This window comes from Mus caroli, unplaced genomic scaffold, assembly GCF_978045245.1.
Source record: "Mus caroli unplaced genomic scaffold, Mus_caroli_1 scaffold_11, whole genome shotgun sequence".
Taxonomy (NCBI): domain Eukaryota; kingdom Metazoa; phylum Chordata; class Mammalia; order Rodentia; family Muridae; genus Mus; species Mus caroli.
In genome coordinates, this window is record NW_028227266.1 from 63,152,191 (window position 1) to 63,171,009 (window position 18,819).

An 18,819-nucleotide genomic window follows, 5' to 3' on the forward strand; every position below is an offset into this window, starting at 1 on the left:
CACTAGGTATGGGGCCAGGGAGCATGGGAGTTGTCTTTATTTGTCTTGACCTTTTCATGTGAGGGAATTTTATAGTTTCATTAACTAGTTAGACCATTTGCAAGCAGCCAGGCAAGATATATTACCATGAGCACCTTGGGGACTCGTGGGTCGTCTCGGGTGGAATGCTAATAGAATGGAGAATTGATTCAGGGGGCTCTCCACCATGAGGGCCAGCCAGTGGTCAGGAAGGGCCAGTGTTGTCTCCATAGCTTGTCTGCTGAGAAGACCCTGAGTCTGCCTTGAGTATTTGCTTGGTGCCAAGCTCTCATCCTGGGACTCGGTTGCCTGTGTGAGCTTCTTCTTCCCCCAAAGACTGACAGTCCAGCTGCTTTCCTGCACCCCAGAGCACAGTGTCCCCACACCGGGCTGCATTTTGTATGTGTGTATACACACATACTTGTATGTGTTCACCCCCTTTCTCTCCCTCTCTCCCTTCCCCTGTCTTTCTCCTCCCCCATACATTCAGTGGTGTGTGCATGTGTGTGTGCGTGCATACGTGTGTGTGTGTATGTGTGTGTGTGTAGGCCGTGTGTGTGCATATGTGTGTGTGTGTGTGTGTGTGTGTGTGTGTGTGTGTGTGTGTAGGCCACAGGATAACTCTGAATGCCATTCCTCCAGTGTTATCCACCTTCCCTTTTCTTTTACGTAGCCTCTCACTAGCCTGGTGCTCACCAATAGGCTGGCCAGTAGTGGGCTCAAGAGATCCGCCCCTCCAGCACTGGGCTTATATACATGCACCATCACATCTGCCCTTATTTACATATGTTCTAGGCTCAAACTCAGGTCCTCTGCTAAGGTAGCTCTTCACTCTCCTCAAGCTTCATTTGAATTGTCCCCCAAACCAAAAGCTGCCGCACCACAGCCCTGCACACCCAGAGCTAGAGTATCAGGGGGCCACACCCCCAACTCCTTCACTTCATACTTCATACAGGGGAATGGAGGTTGGGAGGAACTCCAGCTAAGTTCTTAGAGCAAGTCAGCACCAAGTTCAGCACTGTTGCTCATCTCTCTCCACCTGAGGCCCAGGTAGCAAGGCGGTAGGTATATGGATAAGAGCAACCATTTAGCATCATGCACATGGGTAGGCTCAGACCTTGGCATGGCTCTTAGCAAGAGAAAGAGGGTTTAATGAAGAAGATCACTGGGGAGAGTGTAATGATAACGTGGCTGTTTTTATAAAGGTGAGGAGAGGGGTGCTTGCCTGCTATATGCAGCATCCTGAGTTCTATCCCCAGCACTGCATAAACTGGGTGTGATGGGGTGCACTGTAATCCCTGCATTTGGGAGGTAGACACAGAAGAATAATGAGTTAAAGGCAATCCTCTGCTACATCGTGAGTTTGAAATCAGCCTGGAATACTCGAGGCTTCATCTCCGAAGAATAAACACACATAGGCAGGGAATGGAAAACATCTATCCATATAAGAAATGGTATAGCATCTATCTGAGGCCCACTTCCATCCCTCAGGCTTTAAGGCTCCACATGGTGCAAACTCCCTTCCTGTATCTTGCTGGTTCTTCCCACAGGTTGGACCTACCCAGAGGCTAGAGGATGAGGGGGCCTGAGATGCTGTCCACGGAGGTCATCCCTGGGCACAGGGAATGGGAGGAGGGTAAGAAGGGGTCAACACTGGCTTGTAGTCTTGATTTTCCTGAAGGCACAGCATAGTCCTGATTTGCAGGTGAGGTGCTTGTGTCACTGACAGACCATAATACAGATGCAGGTACAGGATGGGTGGTTGAGACAAAAATGCCTAAAAAGGCTGGAGAAGGAAAAAAAAAAAAGATGAGGAATAGGAACCTAATACACTTTCTTCCTAGGCAGATGTGCAGGTTATCAGGACCTCTCAAGGGCATTTTCCACTTGGCAGAGGACCAGACCCCAGGATCTGGGCTGGGTATGCTTAGTACCTGACAGAGAAGAAGAGAGTACTTACTCAACCTCATTTCCTGTCACACTCACTGCAGTGACTCGCGCCACGTGAACAAGGCCATTGATCACAGCACGGGTCTTCAGTGACTCTTCCAAGTTACTAGTCTCTGGTCCTCAGGGAAGGAGAGGGGACTATAATAGAGTCCTAGGTCAGCACTAGGTCAGCATGGTGGCTGCTGCAAATTCTGCTGCCTGGCTGAGTCTCCCTGGTTCCCTGGGGTGGACCAAAGATTTTCTATATGTCTTTTGGACTTGTTTTATTGTTTGGTCTTACTGGGAAGTCAGTTCATGATAGAATAGAGAAAAAGGAAGGAGCCTTAACTGTCCATAGTCCACTTTCCTCCAATCAGGAACCTCCAGCAGCAGGGGCCATTCCCACATACAATGCCTGGGATTCAATGTTCTGGGTTCAACTGACCATTTGTTTTTGGAGAACGTCTTCACCTATCCTTACTGTTCAAAAGCACGTATGGAGATATGGAAATGAATGGATGCGCCTGTGTGCCAATAAAACTTTATTTAAAAAAACAGACAGCAGGTCAGCCAGCGCCATTTGCAGAGGAAGGAAAGAAAGAAGCTCGCTGAGATGTCAAGAGAGAAGCATTGCCAAGCTCTAGGAAAGGGAAGCAAGAGGGACTAGAGGTGTGGATGCAGCTGTCTAGGTATCACCTGAGGCAGGAGGACAGCTAGTGTGGACCTCCACAGAGTCTGCCTTCAGATTTTGTAGGATGTAGTCCTGATTTGAAATTGAAGACACAGGGCTGAGAAGGATGAAGGCTTGGTGTCTCTGGCACAGGTGCAGTTGGCCCCTCTTTCCTACTCTATAGCCTGCACCACTGTCTTTTCCAGCCACCTGGCCTGGGGGCTAGTCCATGTTAAGCCAAGGGACAGCTCAGAGACTGGATGACTTCTCTATGAGTTTGTTCTGGGGCTGAGCTTCCTATACATGCTACACTGAGCTCTGCTGGGCTAGAAGAGTGTTGGACCCACAGACACCGAGCATCTGCTGTGTGAGGGCTTACCAAACCTGAGGAGGAAGCAGCCCATATCCCCCAGGGGCTGGAGACCTCAGAGGGGGATCTCCTTAAGGTTAGCATTTGAGAAAATTATGATAGTGAACTCCCAGAGCATGCTGGGCAGGCCTTGGGTTGGGTTTTGCCTTAGTTTGGGATAGTATTGCTTTGATGAAACACCATGATCAAAAACAACTTGGGGAGGAAAGCATTTATCTGGTTTACTCTTCCACATCACTGCTCATCAAAGGAAGTCAGGGTAGGAACTAAAGCAGGGCTGGAACCTGGAGGCAGGAGCTGATGCAGAGGCCATGGAGGAGTGCTGCTTACTGGCTTGTTCCCCATGGCTTGCTCAGCCTGCTTTCTTATAGAACCCAGTAGTGCCAGCCCAGGGATGGCACCACTCACAATGGTCTAGGCCCTCCTCCATCAATCTCTAATTAAGAAAATGCCCTACAAGATTGCCTACAGCCTGATTTTATAGAGCCATTTTCTTAATTGAGGTTCCCTCCTCCCTGATGACTTGGGCTTGTGTCAAGTGGACCTAAAACTATGGAGCACCAGATGAGACACCTGTGTGAAATCTCCAGGCCCAGCATATAGTAGGTAATCAGAAAATGGTAGCATACAGGAAATGGCAATATGGTAGCAACTGTCACCCATCTTAGACATCAAGCCCAGATCCCATCGTATATACTGCATAGGTGTAGGTGAAGATTCTGTGTGTAAAATGACCGTGGGAATGTGAGGGGCTCAGATCTCAAGATGTACATGCACAGTCTTATGAGAGGATTCTCTTTCTCCTCTCTCTCTCTCTCTCTCTCTCTCTCTCTCTCTCTCTCTCTCTCTCTGTGTGTGTGTGTGTGTGAGAGAGAGAGAGAGAGAGAGAAACAGAGAGAGAGAGAGAGAGAGAGAAACACAGAGAGAAAAACAGAGAGAGAGAGAAAAAAACAGAGAGAGAATGTTATGAGAGGGTGAAGAGGTGTCTGCAGTCAACAGCTCTTGGGTTTGAACACTTACTGTTTGCAGGGTGTTCATCTAAGTGTTTATTTATGTATTACATTTATTTATTTAGTGGGGTGGGATGGGGAAGGGCATGCACATGCCACAGTGCATTTGCAGAGATCAGAGCTCCATTTATGGAAGCTGGTTCTCTTCTTCCATCGTGTGGGTTCTAGGGATTGAATCTACATCAGGTTTGTGCCCTTATCCACTGAGCCATCTCACCATCCCCTAAACATTTCATTTAATCTTTTCAACAGCCATGAGGTGGGTACGACTGCTCAAAGCATGGAAAGGGGTCTTTGCTTATGGTAGTGGTGGGATAATAGTAGTTGGTAAATCTCGGATTTAAACTTAGGTTATGGCACTCTTCCCCACCAGGGATCTGCTAGCAGACCCCTGCAGACCACTTAGCATGGATGACAATGAAGGCTGGGAGTGAGGGTAACTCTGTGTGTGTTTATGTGTGTGTATGTGTGTGTATGTGTGTGTGTGTGGTATGTGTGGTGTGTGTATGTATGTATATATATATATGTGTGTGTGTGTGTGTGTGTGTGGTGTGTGTGTAGTGTGTGTGTGGTGTGTGTGGTGTGTGTGGTGTGTGTGTGTGTGTGAGATGACAAAGTCTCATGTCACAGGATGATGCCCTGTGAGTAGTGAAAGCAAGGCTCCATGGCACTTGCTGCCCCCTGGCACTGCTCTTTATCAGTTACCTTGATCCCCACAGCCTGAGGTCTAGCTTGTCAGCATCCCCCACTCAATGGAGAGAGGGTTGACACACAGATAGAGGTGAGCAGAGCCACTGAATGACTCCTGTAGGGCAAGGCCCTGTGTCTGGATGCCCTGTGCTCTAACTCCAACAACCTGCTTCTCAGCAGCAGTGTCCCAGCATGCCAGGAGGTTGGCAGTCGCTAGAAGCATCTAGAAGATGGGATCTAGAAGATGCTAGAAGATGGGAGGGCAATGAGAAGGAGTGGAGGGAAAAGACGTTCAAATTTCTTACTAGGGCTAGAGAGTGGGGGTGCTGCCCACTCCCCTTGACTTGAGGCTGGTCATCAAGTGTGCACTGTGGTTCCTGCACATGAGCACATGGACATTCGGTAGAGAGACCTGACTAAAGCCTCCTATATCTGCAGGAGTCAAACAGAGAGAGTCAAGGATGGCAGGGTCCTAACCCAGTCCCTTCAGAGGCTCAGCTATATGGCATCAGGAGTCAAAAAAGGAACCTGTTACTTTAGGGACAGGTGCTGTGTGAGCCCCAGGCTTCTGTGGAGGGGCTGCTTATCATTGGCTCATTTGGGGTTCTGGGGTTGGAGTTAGGCTGCCCCAGTCCCAACTCCAGGCCCAGATCTGGACCCATAGCCAGACCCAGACCCACACCCACACCCATACCCACACTCAGGGGTTCATGGCATCTTAACTTCACTAACCTTCAGGTGACTCTCCCCCTCTCTCTCCCCAGGTGTTCAAACACTAGCCCAAATGCCAGATCTAGCAATCCCAGCCTCAGGTGTTTGTCATCAATATTTCAGGACTCAAACATCTGTCTAAACAACGCCTATGAAATATGAATGGATTGAGGTTTTAACAAGCAGATGGTGTGGGCACAGCAGCAGGACACTGAGGAAGAGAGGGAGTGGGAGGTTTGGAGGGAACACAGGGACCCCGGCCATGTCCCCCCAAGTGGGTCTGGGACATGTGAGCGGCTGCTCTGCCTGTGTGGGCTGGACAGCAATGTTCTGAACACAGCTAAGCTAAGGGTTATGGCTGCAGTATGCAGTGTGGCACTTGACAACCTGAACTCTGGGTCTCCAGGGCCCTGGAGGGGAACAGGGGAGAAAGCTATTCAGTGTGTAGCTTGCTCAGAATATCCAAAGACCATTCCTGCTGCTCAAGGAGAGGGTGCAGGGCTTAGGCAAGTGTCCCAGGTCCCTGAGATCTGAAGAGATAGGAAGGCAGATAGGACACTGGCTGAGTCCTTGCTCTTCCCTCATCCCCTCTTCCCGGGGTCAAAACCCTTCCCTCTGCAGGGTGCTTAGGTGTGGAAACTGGCTCTGGCTCTGGCTCTGGCCTGTCTCCCACTCTCACTGTACCCCATCCCCCTTGCTGTGTTATGGTCCTTATGTTCCTGCTCCTTAGCCAGGATAGGGAGATGCTGAGTCTGAGTAAAACAAAGGCTCATAGTCTGAGCACACTTCCCCACCACCACCTTCAATGGCCTCCACCTCCAGGAAGCTCACCCAGAATTCCTGTCTGGCAGACCATATATCCCTGAGATAATGGGTCCTAGAGCCTCAGTTTCTCCGTGCATACAGTGAAGGGGCTGAGTATGATGTTCTCTTTTCTCTGAGGTGTCTTCCATCCCCGACACCCTGCAGGTTTAGACTTTATAAAAGGCTCCCACTTCCTTGGCAGAGACCCCAGGGTCAAAGTTTAGGCTTTCTGTACTTGGCGAAGCAAATAGCTGGTATTATCCTTACTAAGCTGACAAGCTGCTATCCAAACAGGCCCAGCTGTGCATGTCACAGGGTCCTCAGCCTACAGGGATAGTGACAGAGGAGAGAGAGCAGCAAGGTCAGCACTGGGAGCTGGCAGGGCCCAAGGGGCTGGCATGAGATGGAGAGGAAGAGATGGGCACCTGTTTTTCTGTGTGTCCCAGGGACATAGGCCCATTTGAACCCATTCAGAAAGGGTTAGCATAGCAGTGACTAGCTAGTGACAGAGCAAGTCTCTGTGGCTCTAAGTGGAGATGGTCCCCAGATCCAGAACCAGCCTGGTTCCCTAGTCAGGGATCTGGGGGAGCCATCCCTAGGGATCTGCAGTACTGGGGCTGTGCATATTCTTAGCACAAACCAGGGCATTCCTCCAAAGCCACTTGCGTAGATTGTTTAGGGACTGATGGAGACCTCTGACCTGGTGTCTCCCTGCGTGGGGACCTAGACAGAGCTAAGGCAGTACCTATAGAAGCAGTTGCTCCAGGGCTAGCATCTGAAGTAAGGGAGGGCTAAAAGACCCCACACCCAACCATAACATGGCCCATTCACTCTAGACTCACCCTAGCAGGCTACCTGCTCCCCAGCCCAGGCCAGAAACCGACAGCAAGATGGATTCTCACTACTTTCAGAGTAAAAACCCTTTATCTCGAGCCCACTCGGGAGATTGACAGGGCTGATGATAGCCGCTGATTTCCCAAGCTTGCAAAATTAGTGGGGGCAGCTCGTGGGGGTTTTCTGTAATTCTTGGCTGATGGATTAGGTGGTGGGGCAGATCTCTTGGGGAGCAAAGGGTGACCTTGGAAAATGTGGATTCTATCGAGAGGAGAGAGCAATAATCTCCCTTCCTCACACAGGCTGTCAATAAGCCTCCTCAGTGCCAGTGCGGTGGACGGAAACTTTGCTCACTGCCTAGCCTAGCGGCTCCGGGGCTGTAGCATTTGACTGCGTGATAAGAAATTGCCAGGCACTTTCTAATTACAATTATCATCATCGTGGATGTCTCTCTTAATTACTTTCTTATAATTAGCTGTTGCCTTTCCCCCTCAGCATTTGTATACTTTGCAGATTTGCTGACATTTGAGAACCCCAAAATAGGGATGTTTGAGGAGGGGGGCGGGAAGGCGGGGGCCCAGTGTCTGCTCCTGCCAGGCAGCCTGCTACATGAGGGGCTTTACTGGGGAGAAACTGAAGCCAGCAAAAGATGGAGGGGGCAGGCTTGCTGAGTGGATGTGGCAGGAGTTTGGGAGTGTGACGAGGGGCTCTAGCCCTGTATGGGCTCCACAAACCAAACACTGAAGTTTTTAGATTTTTTTAGATTTATCTTGCCTTTAACCACATGTGAATATGTCTGTCTATATGAGTCTATGTCATTTGTATATGAATGCCAGTGGAGGCCAGAAGAAGACATTGGATCCCCTGAAGCTGGAGTGACAAAGTGGTTGTGAGTTGCCAGATGTGGATGCTAAGAACTGAACTCAAGTCCTATGGAAGAGCAGCCAGTGCTCCTAACCACTGAGCCATCTCTCCAGCCCCCATCCCCACTACCATTCCATAACCATTTTTCTTTTTTTCTTTCTCTTCTGCTTCTGTCTCTCTGTCTCTCTTTGTCTCTGTCTGTCTCTCAATTTCTCTGAGACAGGGTTTCTCTATGTAGCCTAGGCTGGCCATAAATTCATCTCGATCCTCTCACCTTAAACTCCCGAGTCCTGGGCTTGCGGATGTGTATCACCACAGCTAGCCTAAAGGAGACTGTGCTTTATATAAGTCATGTCGTCCCCAACTAGCCTCCAACTTACTATGTAGCTGAGAATCACCTTAAGCTCTTGATCTCCCTTCCTCCACCTCCTGAGTGCTGGGATTAGGTATGTGGTACCAAACAAGGTTTATGAGGTGCTGGGGACTCTCTGTCAACTGAGGAGATATTACCAAAAAGCCAAGGCTGCCCTGTCTTAGGTTGGTTTCATTTTAAGAAGTGAGGCTGGGACAGCCACAATGCCCTTTTGTCAGACACATTTCAGAGTTAAACAGCTCAGATCATATTAAATTTGATGTTTATCCACCAAGCCAAAGAAACGTCTGGAGCATCCTTAGTACCAGGGACCCCTAACAAAGTGGCTTCTACTCTCAGTCCAGATGGCTGGTTCTCACTGTCTGCTTTTCTCCCCTCTCACGCCCTCAGCTCTGTGTACCGAGGAGTGTATGCACGGCCGCTGTGTCTCTCCCGATACCTGCCACTGTGAGCCTGGATGGGGAGGCCCTGACTGCTCCAGCGGTGAGTCTGTGGGCTTTGGGTTCTGACATGTTTGGGGGGGGTGGTATAATGCATTATTCTTGGGTCAGGTGGAGATGAGTAGGGATGTCAGAAAGAAGCCGGTTGCACTTGGTGAGTGACAACGTTTGTTGGGGCCAGGGGCTCTAGGGATATGTGAAAGTTTATGGGGTCTGTGAGAGTTGTAAATGTAGAGAGCTGTGGGGTCAATTGTATAGGGTTTTTTTTTTTTTTTTTTGACGACCCACCTCTATATATGGTCTTTGAGAGTCAGAATGAACTTAGGATGTTGTGTGTGCCTGTGTACAGATCCAGGTGGTCATTAGGCCTGGTCCTTGGTTTGACTGGACAAGAGACACAGTTTCATGGGTGTTCATGGGTGTGCAAGGGGCTGCTATGGGAGGCTGATACCAGGATATCTCTATGTTCCCTGCAGTAGGAGAAGGGGACAACCTTGGGGAAGAACACACTGTACCTATACCTTCGTGCATGGAGAATGCCCATTTCATAGAGAAACCTGCCTGGTTTGGAGGCAGGCACTCCTGTGGATAACTCAGTGACCCATGACAGCATGCTACATTATCTTATTGTGGCACTAGTACCCTATGGGATGTATGTATGTATCAGACAAAACTTAAGAAATTCACCACCAAGGGTACAGCTGAGTCCTCCTCTAACTCTTCCACCTCCTCTTCCTTCAATAGCCTCAGATAACCCCCTTCCACAGGTACACTCTAAAACCAGTCAATGGCTATTTAATGCTGTGGTCCTATTGGCTCTTCAGAGGCCTTGAATAGCATTGGAGCTCCATTTTCTTCCTGCTTTGAGTTGAGGTAGTCTTTTTAATGGTGACATGGGGTAAAAATATACTTAGACCAACTCGTTACAGCTCCAAGACTCACTGTTTGCATCTTGGGGAGCTACCCCTATGTCCTTTATCCCATAGAGGCTGTGACCATTAGAGATGAATGTAAAACCTTAGAGATTCAAGCATCCTTGCTTGGGCCTTTCTTCTTGCTTAGCTCCTTTAGGTCTATGGAATATAGCATAGGTATCCTGTATTTCATGGCCAATGTCTACTTATAAATGAGTACATACCATGCATGTCCTTTTGGGACTAGGTTACCTCACTCAGGATGATATTCTCAAGTTTCATCTATTTGCCATCAAAATTCATGGTGTCTTTGTTTTTGATAGCTAAATAATATTCCATTGTGTAGATTGTGGGCCTTGAAGGAGATTAAAAACTCCACAGGAAGACTAACAGAGTCAACTAACCTGGACTCTTGGAGCTCTCAGAGACTGAACCACTGGTCAAAGAGCAAACACAGGCGGACCTAGGCCTCCCACACATATGTAGCAGAGGTGCAGCTTGGTTTTCATGTGGGTCCCGAACAAGTGGACTGGGGACTATCCCATAAGCTATTGCCTGTCCATGGGATATATTCTACTAGCTGGGCTGCCTTGTCTGGCCTCAGCAGGAGAGGATGTGCCTAGTCTCACAGAGACTTGATGTACCAGGGTGGGGGATTCCCCACTTGCTTGGAGGAGAAAGGGAGGAGGTGTGGGGGAAGCGTTGAGGAAGGGGTGCCTGGGATGCAGGCAGTGAGTGGGATATAAAGTGAATAAGTAAAAGAACAATTTAAAAACCTGTAAAACAAAACAAACAAAAACAAAAAGCCCTTAGAGAGGGGAATGATGGGTTCACACACATTGGCCTGTTACAGTGTGTGTGCTCTTGCCTGCTCTCTGCTGAGCCAGGCAAATCTAGTTGTGGTCTTTTGATATGCAGATTTGATACACGGTACCTTTGTCTATGTCTGACCAGGGCATTAAGAAATGACAGCCAAAGGAAGGCATGGGATGTGGCTTTGTCTAAAGTCTTACTTAGTGGCTCTCCTGGATCGGGGGTAGGGGGTATATCTATTTGGAGCCTCCAAGAAACCCTCTGTAATGTGTGTGGGACCCCAAATGGCTGCACAGTCTCCTTTCCACCCACACCTGTGCCTTACAGAGATGCTGTGGCAGAGAAGAAAGGCTAGACAAAGGAGTCTGACCCTGAGGGATGTGTGAGTTAGTGTTCAGCCGGTTTTCCTGTGAAATTGAATTCCCGGAAAGCACAAAGGGGGGAAATGGCCAAGGGCATGTCCTCTGTCTGTGTTTCCTTTGGTGTAATTTTGCTGACAGTGGATCTTTGGGTTAGAAACACCGGACTGGAGTGGGTGAGCCTGCAAGGCTGGGCCTGCCTGCCACTGTTGCTACCTCTTCCCAAGAGCAAGGGTGGCCTGTGAGGGAGGGGATGAAGCCTCAGGCTCTCCCAGGTCGTGTGCTTACAGCTACCTCAGTGCTATGTAGATGGTAGGTCTGGGGGTTGGGGGTGGGGCTTTCAGACACTATCTTTGTCATCTCTGATTTGTTGTGGAATTCTACCATATTAAGCAGGTCTTGCACCAGAATTAGCTTACCAAACACCAGGGTTACTTCAGAGAGTAACACAAGGATAATTCAACCCTCTATGCATCATAGTCAAAGCCACAGTTTGCCCCCTCTCCTCTAAATCCTCCTCCTGAGCTGACGGCCATGATCTCTGGGTGACTATCAGCTCACCTGTTCCCTTGGATCTACTCAAAGGCTTATCCTACCAGAGCCAAAGAAAGAAGTCCTAAGAGATGGGGGTACTGGATGAGTCCATTCTATTGGTACTGTGAACAAGTACCCGAGAGAGACAATCTGAGAGGAAGGATGTATTTCAGCTCACAGTTTCAGAGAGTTCAGTCCACAGTTGCTTGACCAAATATTGTGGTAGGAGTATGTGGAAGAAATCCTTTACTTCATGAAAGACAGACAGACAGACAGACAGACAGACAGACAGACAGGGTGGAAAGATGTCAAGGACAAGATACCCAACTCAGTCCTTGTCTCCTGTTCCTCCAACTAGTCCCCACATCCTAAAGTTTCTGCCAACTCTTAAAGCAATGCCACCATCAGGGGGAGGAGCAGTTCAGCGCATGAGCTGTGGGCTACTTTCTGCTCAGTCTATAACGGCCCCAGCTCATTTGGAGGGAAAGCAGCATAGATTCTATAGATTCTCACTTCGAAGCATTTAGGTATGTCAGTCTGGGGGCATCCCAACCTTGGCTTGAGTCCTTCCTGAGACATGAAACTCACTCCGTCCTGTGCAAACTCATTTTGACCACTGAGAAATTCCCCATTCTCCCCAATGGAAATATTTCTCTGTGTCCTACTGGTTGGTTCTTGTTCTCAGGGAAGACTAGAGCAGGCTGATGGATTGCCGTGATCTTTTTCTTGGCATGCCTGGAATTTCTCCCAAGGAACTCATTGGACAAGGCCATAGGCTATGGATATGGAGTGAGCCACCCCAGATCAGAAGGTAATAACCATTGAGGTTATGTGGAAGAAACAGGGGGGCTCCTCCCACGGCTCAGCCGTTCCGTTATTACAGGACAGCCATTGATCTCCTCCCCAGCCTTTCTTCTCTGAGATATCTTATGTGACATCATTTGGGATGCCTCCACATTTGTGGCCTGCGGCCTTTATTTCCCCTTAAATTATCATTCCTATATCCAAGCACATAATGATATGTTCACTGTTGAAAGAGAACAGCGTTGCTGTTGGTGCCACCATCAACTGCACTTGACCACACACTGGACACTTTTCTTGTCTTCTTATTTCATCTTCACAGCGTCTGTGGGCTGAGGAATTATCGGGCCTATTTTACAGACAGAGAAGACACAGCACAGAGAGGCTATAAAGAGCTCTCACTGACACGCTAACCAGTAAATGGTGAAACCAGATCTAAGTAAAACCCTGGGTCCCCAGGAAGAGTGGCAAATGTTTGTAACCAATGAACTGTCTCTCCTGCCCCTGAAAAGGCTTTCACTATGAAACATAGTTGCTCTCAGGAGAAGAAAGAGTCTGTTTATAAGCTTTGACCCAAAGACACTGTTGTGGGAGAGGAATCAGCCGGGAAATACAAATGATGATCAGATTTGATCTAAGAGTTGGAGCCTGCTTGTGTTGCTGGACACCCATTGGCCTGCTCTGCAGCCATGGAGAGGGGTGTCTCTCCAGGTTCAGAATGAGTTCCTGGAGAGCTCAGGTTGACTCTGTACATGAGATGGGAAAGCTTCAGGTTGTCTTCAATTGGAAACACTGGATTTTCTTGGTTTGGATTTTTTTTCCCCATTAAGTTTTAAGTTATACCTGTTCACGTTAAAAAGAAAAATCAAAGTTTACCAAGAGCACAGCCCAAGTTCTCCTGTTCTGGCTTTGGATAGTAGTAACCATGGCATTTCTCTGACATTTGCATGCAGTGCTGGCTGAACCTGGAGCCTGTGTGTGCTAGCCCAAACCTGGCTCTTTTAATTCAATCCCAAGTTGTATAATCATTTTCTTGTCAATAAGCATTAATCTCCTTTAAATTTTTAATGGTTGTCTAGACTTCCATTCTGTGGTTTACTAAGTGTATATCAGTAGGCTTGTCTGGTGAGCATTTAGGTTGTTTCTGATTCTTCCTTGTCACTGGATCCTTTGGGCCTGTTAGATATAAAACTAGGGATTTTCCACAGTTTAGGAAGTACAAGATGCATCTGGGCTGGGATTGCGTTGGCAGAATGCTTGCCTGGCACTTATTTACTGTGTGTTTATCCCTAGCTGTGTGAACTGGGCATGTTGGCAAAAGCCTCTGACCCCATCACTCCAGAGGTAGAGACAGGAGGGTCATCCTTGGCTGCATAGTGGGTCTGGGGCTAGCCTGGAACACATGAGACTCAAAAAAATTAATAATGAAAAACCCTTTCAACATGCTATTGGTTGACTCTTTAAAATACTAGGTATACCCCAAAACCAACATATGCCCTAAGGAATCCTTTGACCTATAGTTGAAAATTCCAGAATCAAGAGCACAGGTAGAGGAACCTGATCATCCTTGAGGAGGAAAATTGCACTGAACCTGAGCTTGGCTCTTCAGCAGGACAGAGCCTCCCATGCCCAGTGTGTACTGTGTACTGCCCAGTGTGTACTGTGTACTCTTTGACACCTACCCATGGCAGTTGAGTCACACACACAGACACCTCTTTGTTCTAAAAGTGTGTATGAGGAGCCAGTGGGATGGTTCAGTGGGTATGGATGTTCACTGTCAAGCCCGACAACTCGAGTCTGACACCCCCCGCCCCCCAGAATCCACACAGTGGAAGAAGAGACCAACTCTTCTTACATGTTGTCTTCTGACCACTGTATGCATGTGTGTGCACACTTGCACATGCACAGAGAGAGAAGGAATAAGATGAAATAAAAAATTAAGTGTGTATGAAAATGATATGAGGCAGCACATGCCTTTAATCCTGGCACTGGGGAGGTGAAGGCAGAAGGACCAGGAATTCAAGTCCATCCTAAGATACATAGTGAGTTTGAAGCCAGCCTGGGCTACATGAAACTTTCTTGAAAGGAGAGAGAGAGAGAGAGAGAGAGAGAGAGAGAGAGAGAGAGAGAGAAAGCGAGCTTGGCAACTCCATCGTGTGTGTGTTATGTATGCCCCTGGTCTGCAGTCCGCTGGGTGAAACAGAGCTGTTTCTAAGTGGCCAATGACTGATCATAGCCAGTGACATACAGTCAGTCACCACAAGTCACTTCCCTGAAGATTTCCCTCTATGCAAATTTTGGCACAGACCTTCCAAGAACATTTTGGGGAGTTTTTCAAAATCTTGGGATTATGTATGTGTGAAGAAGGGCCTGGGGTCCTGGGTGGAAATGTCGGAGCCATTCTTCTTGCACCTGTCTCTCCCTCCTCCCCGCTGAGGCCCAATTTCTTCTGGGGATAAATTCCCGGAAGTGTCAGGGAAGAATGTAAATACCCGTCATCTGGTACCTGCCCCTGCCCTGCCTTTTGCAGCTGCCAAGGGATCAAAGGATTAATCATGTTGACAGTCCTCAAGGGGACAAATCTGGCTCTGAGGTGGGGGTGGGGGCTCTCCATGCTTTTATAGACTTACAACCCCACTGCCGAATTTCTTTAAGGGCCACCACTAATTTCTTTCTGTTCTGTAAAGGAAGGAGGAAGACAGGCCAACTTTATGGATTGTTTGAGCATTTCAACCAAGCAATATGGGAAAATGGAGTGTCCACATGCTTGACCATAAACCTGTGTCCCATATAATAACGGAGCATGAAAGAATGGGACGTCGGTTTACAGGATAAGGACAACAGAGTGGCCCTTATTAAATTGCACAAGGCTCACGAGTGGAGATAAAAAGGGAAAGAAGTTTTGCTATATTGAATATCTAGCTTTTTAAAGTAATTAGGAATATTAAAGCGCTGACAATGATTGAGATAGAAACATTATTCATAACTTTTATTTCCGTGCTGGGCAATGATCCAGTATATTTCATTTATGAGGTTTGAGCTGTAAGGAGAAGGATGTGAGCCAATTCCTAAATTAAATATGCCCTGTTAACTTTTATAAATGATGCCCCAGAATTAACTTGGAAGTTTAAGCTTTCATTGTATTATTTAATTATTGTCTTTCCTAGGCCCTACTTCTCTGTTCCCATGGTACTTTGGAGTTTGGGTTGTACACAGTACAGGGATTCGGGGTTTGGTCTTAGGGATCCCCAGAAGAGGTGGGTGGGATCAGAGTAAAAGAGGCTACCAGTCTCCCCAGAACCTTACCTGCCTGCAGCTTCTCTTCTGTTTGCCTGTCTCAGGGAAAGCCTGTGGCAATAAATGCTCAGTGGTGTCTGGCTTGACTCTCAAGCTCCTCTCAACTCTGGGATCCTGGGCTCTTGGTGAGACTGCCCAGCAGCCCTGAGGAGTGACTGCAGCAGGGCCCAGCTTCTGCCAAGTCCAGTGCATTATCTTGGGGCCAGCCTGGCTCTCTATGTTAGTTTTGCAAATGGCTATAAAATACCAAGCTGGGGGTGTGGCTGAGTCAGTAGGGTGCATGCCTACCATGGATGGGACTCTGGCTCCATTCTCAGCACCTTGGTAACCTAACTTGGTGTTACACCTGTTATCACAGCACTCAGGTGCTACAGGCAGGAGGATCAAGGGTTCAAAGTCATCCTCAGACATGAGTTCATGAGTGTGGGATATACGAGATGCTACCCCAAACATAATTACAATTAAAATTCTGAAAGGAAAGAAAAGGAAACCCCTACCACCTCCAACCTGCATCCATGCTCCTGAACTAGCTGGGGCCTGCTTGGTTACACAGATTCCCAAGCTGGCACAGTTTAACAAATTGTGGTTAAAGCATAAACGACATAAGATTTACTGTGGTAACCGTTAATGTAGACATCATTTTTTCTGTTATCAGTGCAGTCATGCGTCTGATGATCAATACTGACCATCTCCAGAACCTTTCTCCTTCCTCAACTGAAATGTTGAAGCCATCAGACAGTAACTCCAAGCCTTCCCTCCCCCCATTTCTCCCCCCCCTCCCCCTCCATACTCCCACAGTCACCATTCTCCATTCTTCTCTTTTTGAGGGGGCGGGGCTTAGACAGGGTCTCACTATGTAAACCTGGCTGGCCCCAAACTCCCAGAGATCCAGCCTCTGCTTCCCAAGTGCTAGGATTAAAGTGTGTGCCACCACACCCAGCTTCTCTCTCCCTGACTCCGACTGCCTTATACTTCATATAAATGGGGAAAGAACCTTTTTGCACCTGAAATGTTTCATTGCACCGTAAAAATACACATGTCAAAGGACGCTATAGACAGACTAAAGACAAACCATTTGGAGGGGGACAATGTTTGCAAATCTAGTCAGTGACTAGTATCAGTATCTATAAAGGAGGAGGGTCTGGGAACAGAGCTCAGTGGTAGAGAACTTGGCTAGCATGTATGTGTGAGACCCTAGCTTCAAATTCCAGCGTGGCAAAAGAAAGGGGGAAAACACAGAAAGAAAAAGACAAGAAGAACACGTAGAGATGGATCCAAGAAAATAAAGAAATGGCTAACGGGTACACGCAGAGAGGAACAATACCACCCACCATTTTAAAAATGCACAAAACCCAATGTGATGTCATCTGGGGCAGAACTCACCTGGCATTGTGCTTGCCTGGCATACAGAGCCCTGGGTTTGAGCCTCAGCACGCTTAAGCTGGGCACAGAGGCACACACCTTGAATTCTATTACTCGGGATGCAGAGGCAGGGAGATCAGGAGTTCAAGGTCATCTTTTAGTTGTATAGTGAGTTTGAGGCTAACCACCAGGCATCCAGAGGACATGGAATGGCTTTAAAGGGTTAGTGGGGAGGTCGGGGAGAACAGAGAGAGCTCACCTAGATCTCCCGGATTGTGAGGGTTTGCAAGGATGCTTCAGCAATCCTTGCAGGACTCGGTGCCCTTTTGACACTACATTCTGGGGGATCCTTGTCTGCCTCCAGCATGCACAGCTGTTGGCATATACTCTGCTCTCACTGGCACAAAGGCAAGGGGAGGGATAATAAACATTGTCCCCCTTCCCAGCCCCCACATAAGCCCTGCTGGGTGGTCCTAGTCAAATTCTCCCCAACCCTTGGAGGTAGGGGATGTGCAGTGCATGCCTCCTGTTTTCATCTGTAAATGAGACAGTTAGCCAGCCTGGCGACTCTAGAGTTGGGCAATGCTGCTTCCGAGGACTCAAATCCCAGTTCCAGCTTGATGGCCATGGTGGTGGGGAGGAGAGGGCCCTCCTACTGATCCTTAGTGGAGCCTCATTGACCATGAAGACATAGCCCTTCTATGCTTCCTGCTTCTCTCTTCATTCTCAACCTAGACTGGAATAGGGAGGCATGGGGACCCTGGGAGAGAGTGTCCCCTCCTGACACTTTCTATTGTCCCTCAGGCAAGGCTGCTGTTGAGTCCTTGGAGGCCTGGGTATAAACTGGTTCTCCCCCCAAACCCAAGCAGAGTGCAGAGCGTACAGGGCCACTGGGAGGCCAAGGCTCTCTCTCCGCTGGACTCTTTCTCACTACATTGAGCTGCTCTGTTGTCAAGGCTGAGTCAACTTTAGATGAATGTGTCTCAAAGCAATTACCCCTGCTGTTGTTCGCTTGGCTCTGCCTAGCTTTTAGCCCCTTACAGATCCAGCATGAGTTAGTTGCCTTTTGCTGGCATCTGCTGGGCCTGGGGGCTTCCCCAGGATGGTGGGTCCTGTGTCAACCCCATACACTAGTGCAGTCACTGTGACAGGAACAGAAGGGAACTGTGGATGGCAACAAATGTTTTGTCAAGGTCTGAGAACAAGAGGAGCTGAGAGTCCCCCATCCAAAGAATTATAATATGGAACAGCAAAACAACAAAACCCAGGTTCAGCAGCCCTGGCTGCTACCTCAGCAGCTCCATCTGATCGCTCTCAGTTCAGCCATGTAAATCCTGAGCTCCTGCCAGGGGCTAGTGAGGCCAGGGGGTTCAGGGATAGATATTAAGGAGGAGGGTGTGGCTCCTATCTTCAGAGAACCTGAGAGGAAGCCAGAACTACCAGCATAGAGCCAAGGACAACTCAATATGCTTGCCTGTGTGAACATGTGTGGAGGCTAGAAGTGTCTTCCTTAATCTTTTTCTGCTTTATATATTGATAAAATATATTGATAAAATATTGGTCTCACACTGAAACTCAGACCTTTCCTGTTCATCTGGTCTAGCTAGCCAGCTTGCCCTGGGGGTTCCACCTCTGGATCCTGAGCACTGAGATTATGGGTGGCCTGCCCAACATTTATGTGGGCACTGGAGTTCTGGACCCTGGTTTTCACATTGGTTCTGTAAACATCTTACCTATAGAGAGATCTCCCAGCCTGGAAGAAAACCATCATAAGAAGCAGCAGAAGGCAGAAGCCAGGTCTACACCCTGTTCCCCATTTTAGAAGCAAAGAGTCCTTTAGAGAAAGGTCCAGGGAAGATAAGCAGTGGCTGGGAGTCCCACAGCCAGAGGACTGAATCTGTTGTCAGAGCTCTGAATCTGTTTTTTGAACTTTTGAAACAGGGAATTCTGATGTAGCCCAGGGTGGCCTCAAACTCACAATCCTGCAGCCTCAGCTCCAACTGTTTGCACAGGAGGCTGTGCTCAC

General features: G+C 48.3%; 1 protein-coding gene across 4 annotated transcripts in view; it reads left to right on the top strand.

Moving 5' to 3' along the window:
• The window catches only part of Megf11 (multiple EGF like domains 11), a 314,168-nt gene that overhangs the window by 142,472 nt on the left and 152,877 nt on the right, over nucleotides 1–18,819 (top strand). For all 4 annotated transcript variants that reach the window (XM_085844708.1, XM_085844706.1, XM_085844707.1 and 1 more), the window contains one exon: nucleotides 8,664–8,756. In XM_085844708.1, the coding sequence (XP_085700834.1) occupies nucleotides 8,664–8,756 (93 nt within the window). The remainder of the gene's footprint in view (nucleotides 1–8,663; nucleotides 8,757–18,819) is intronic.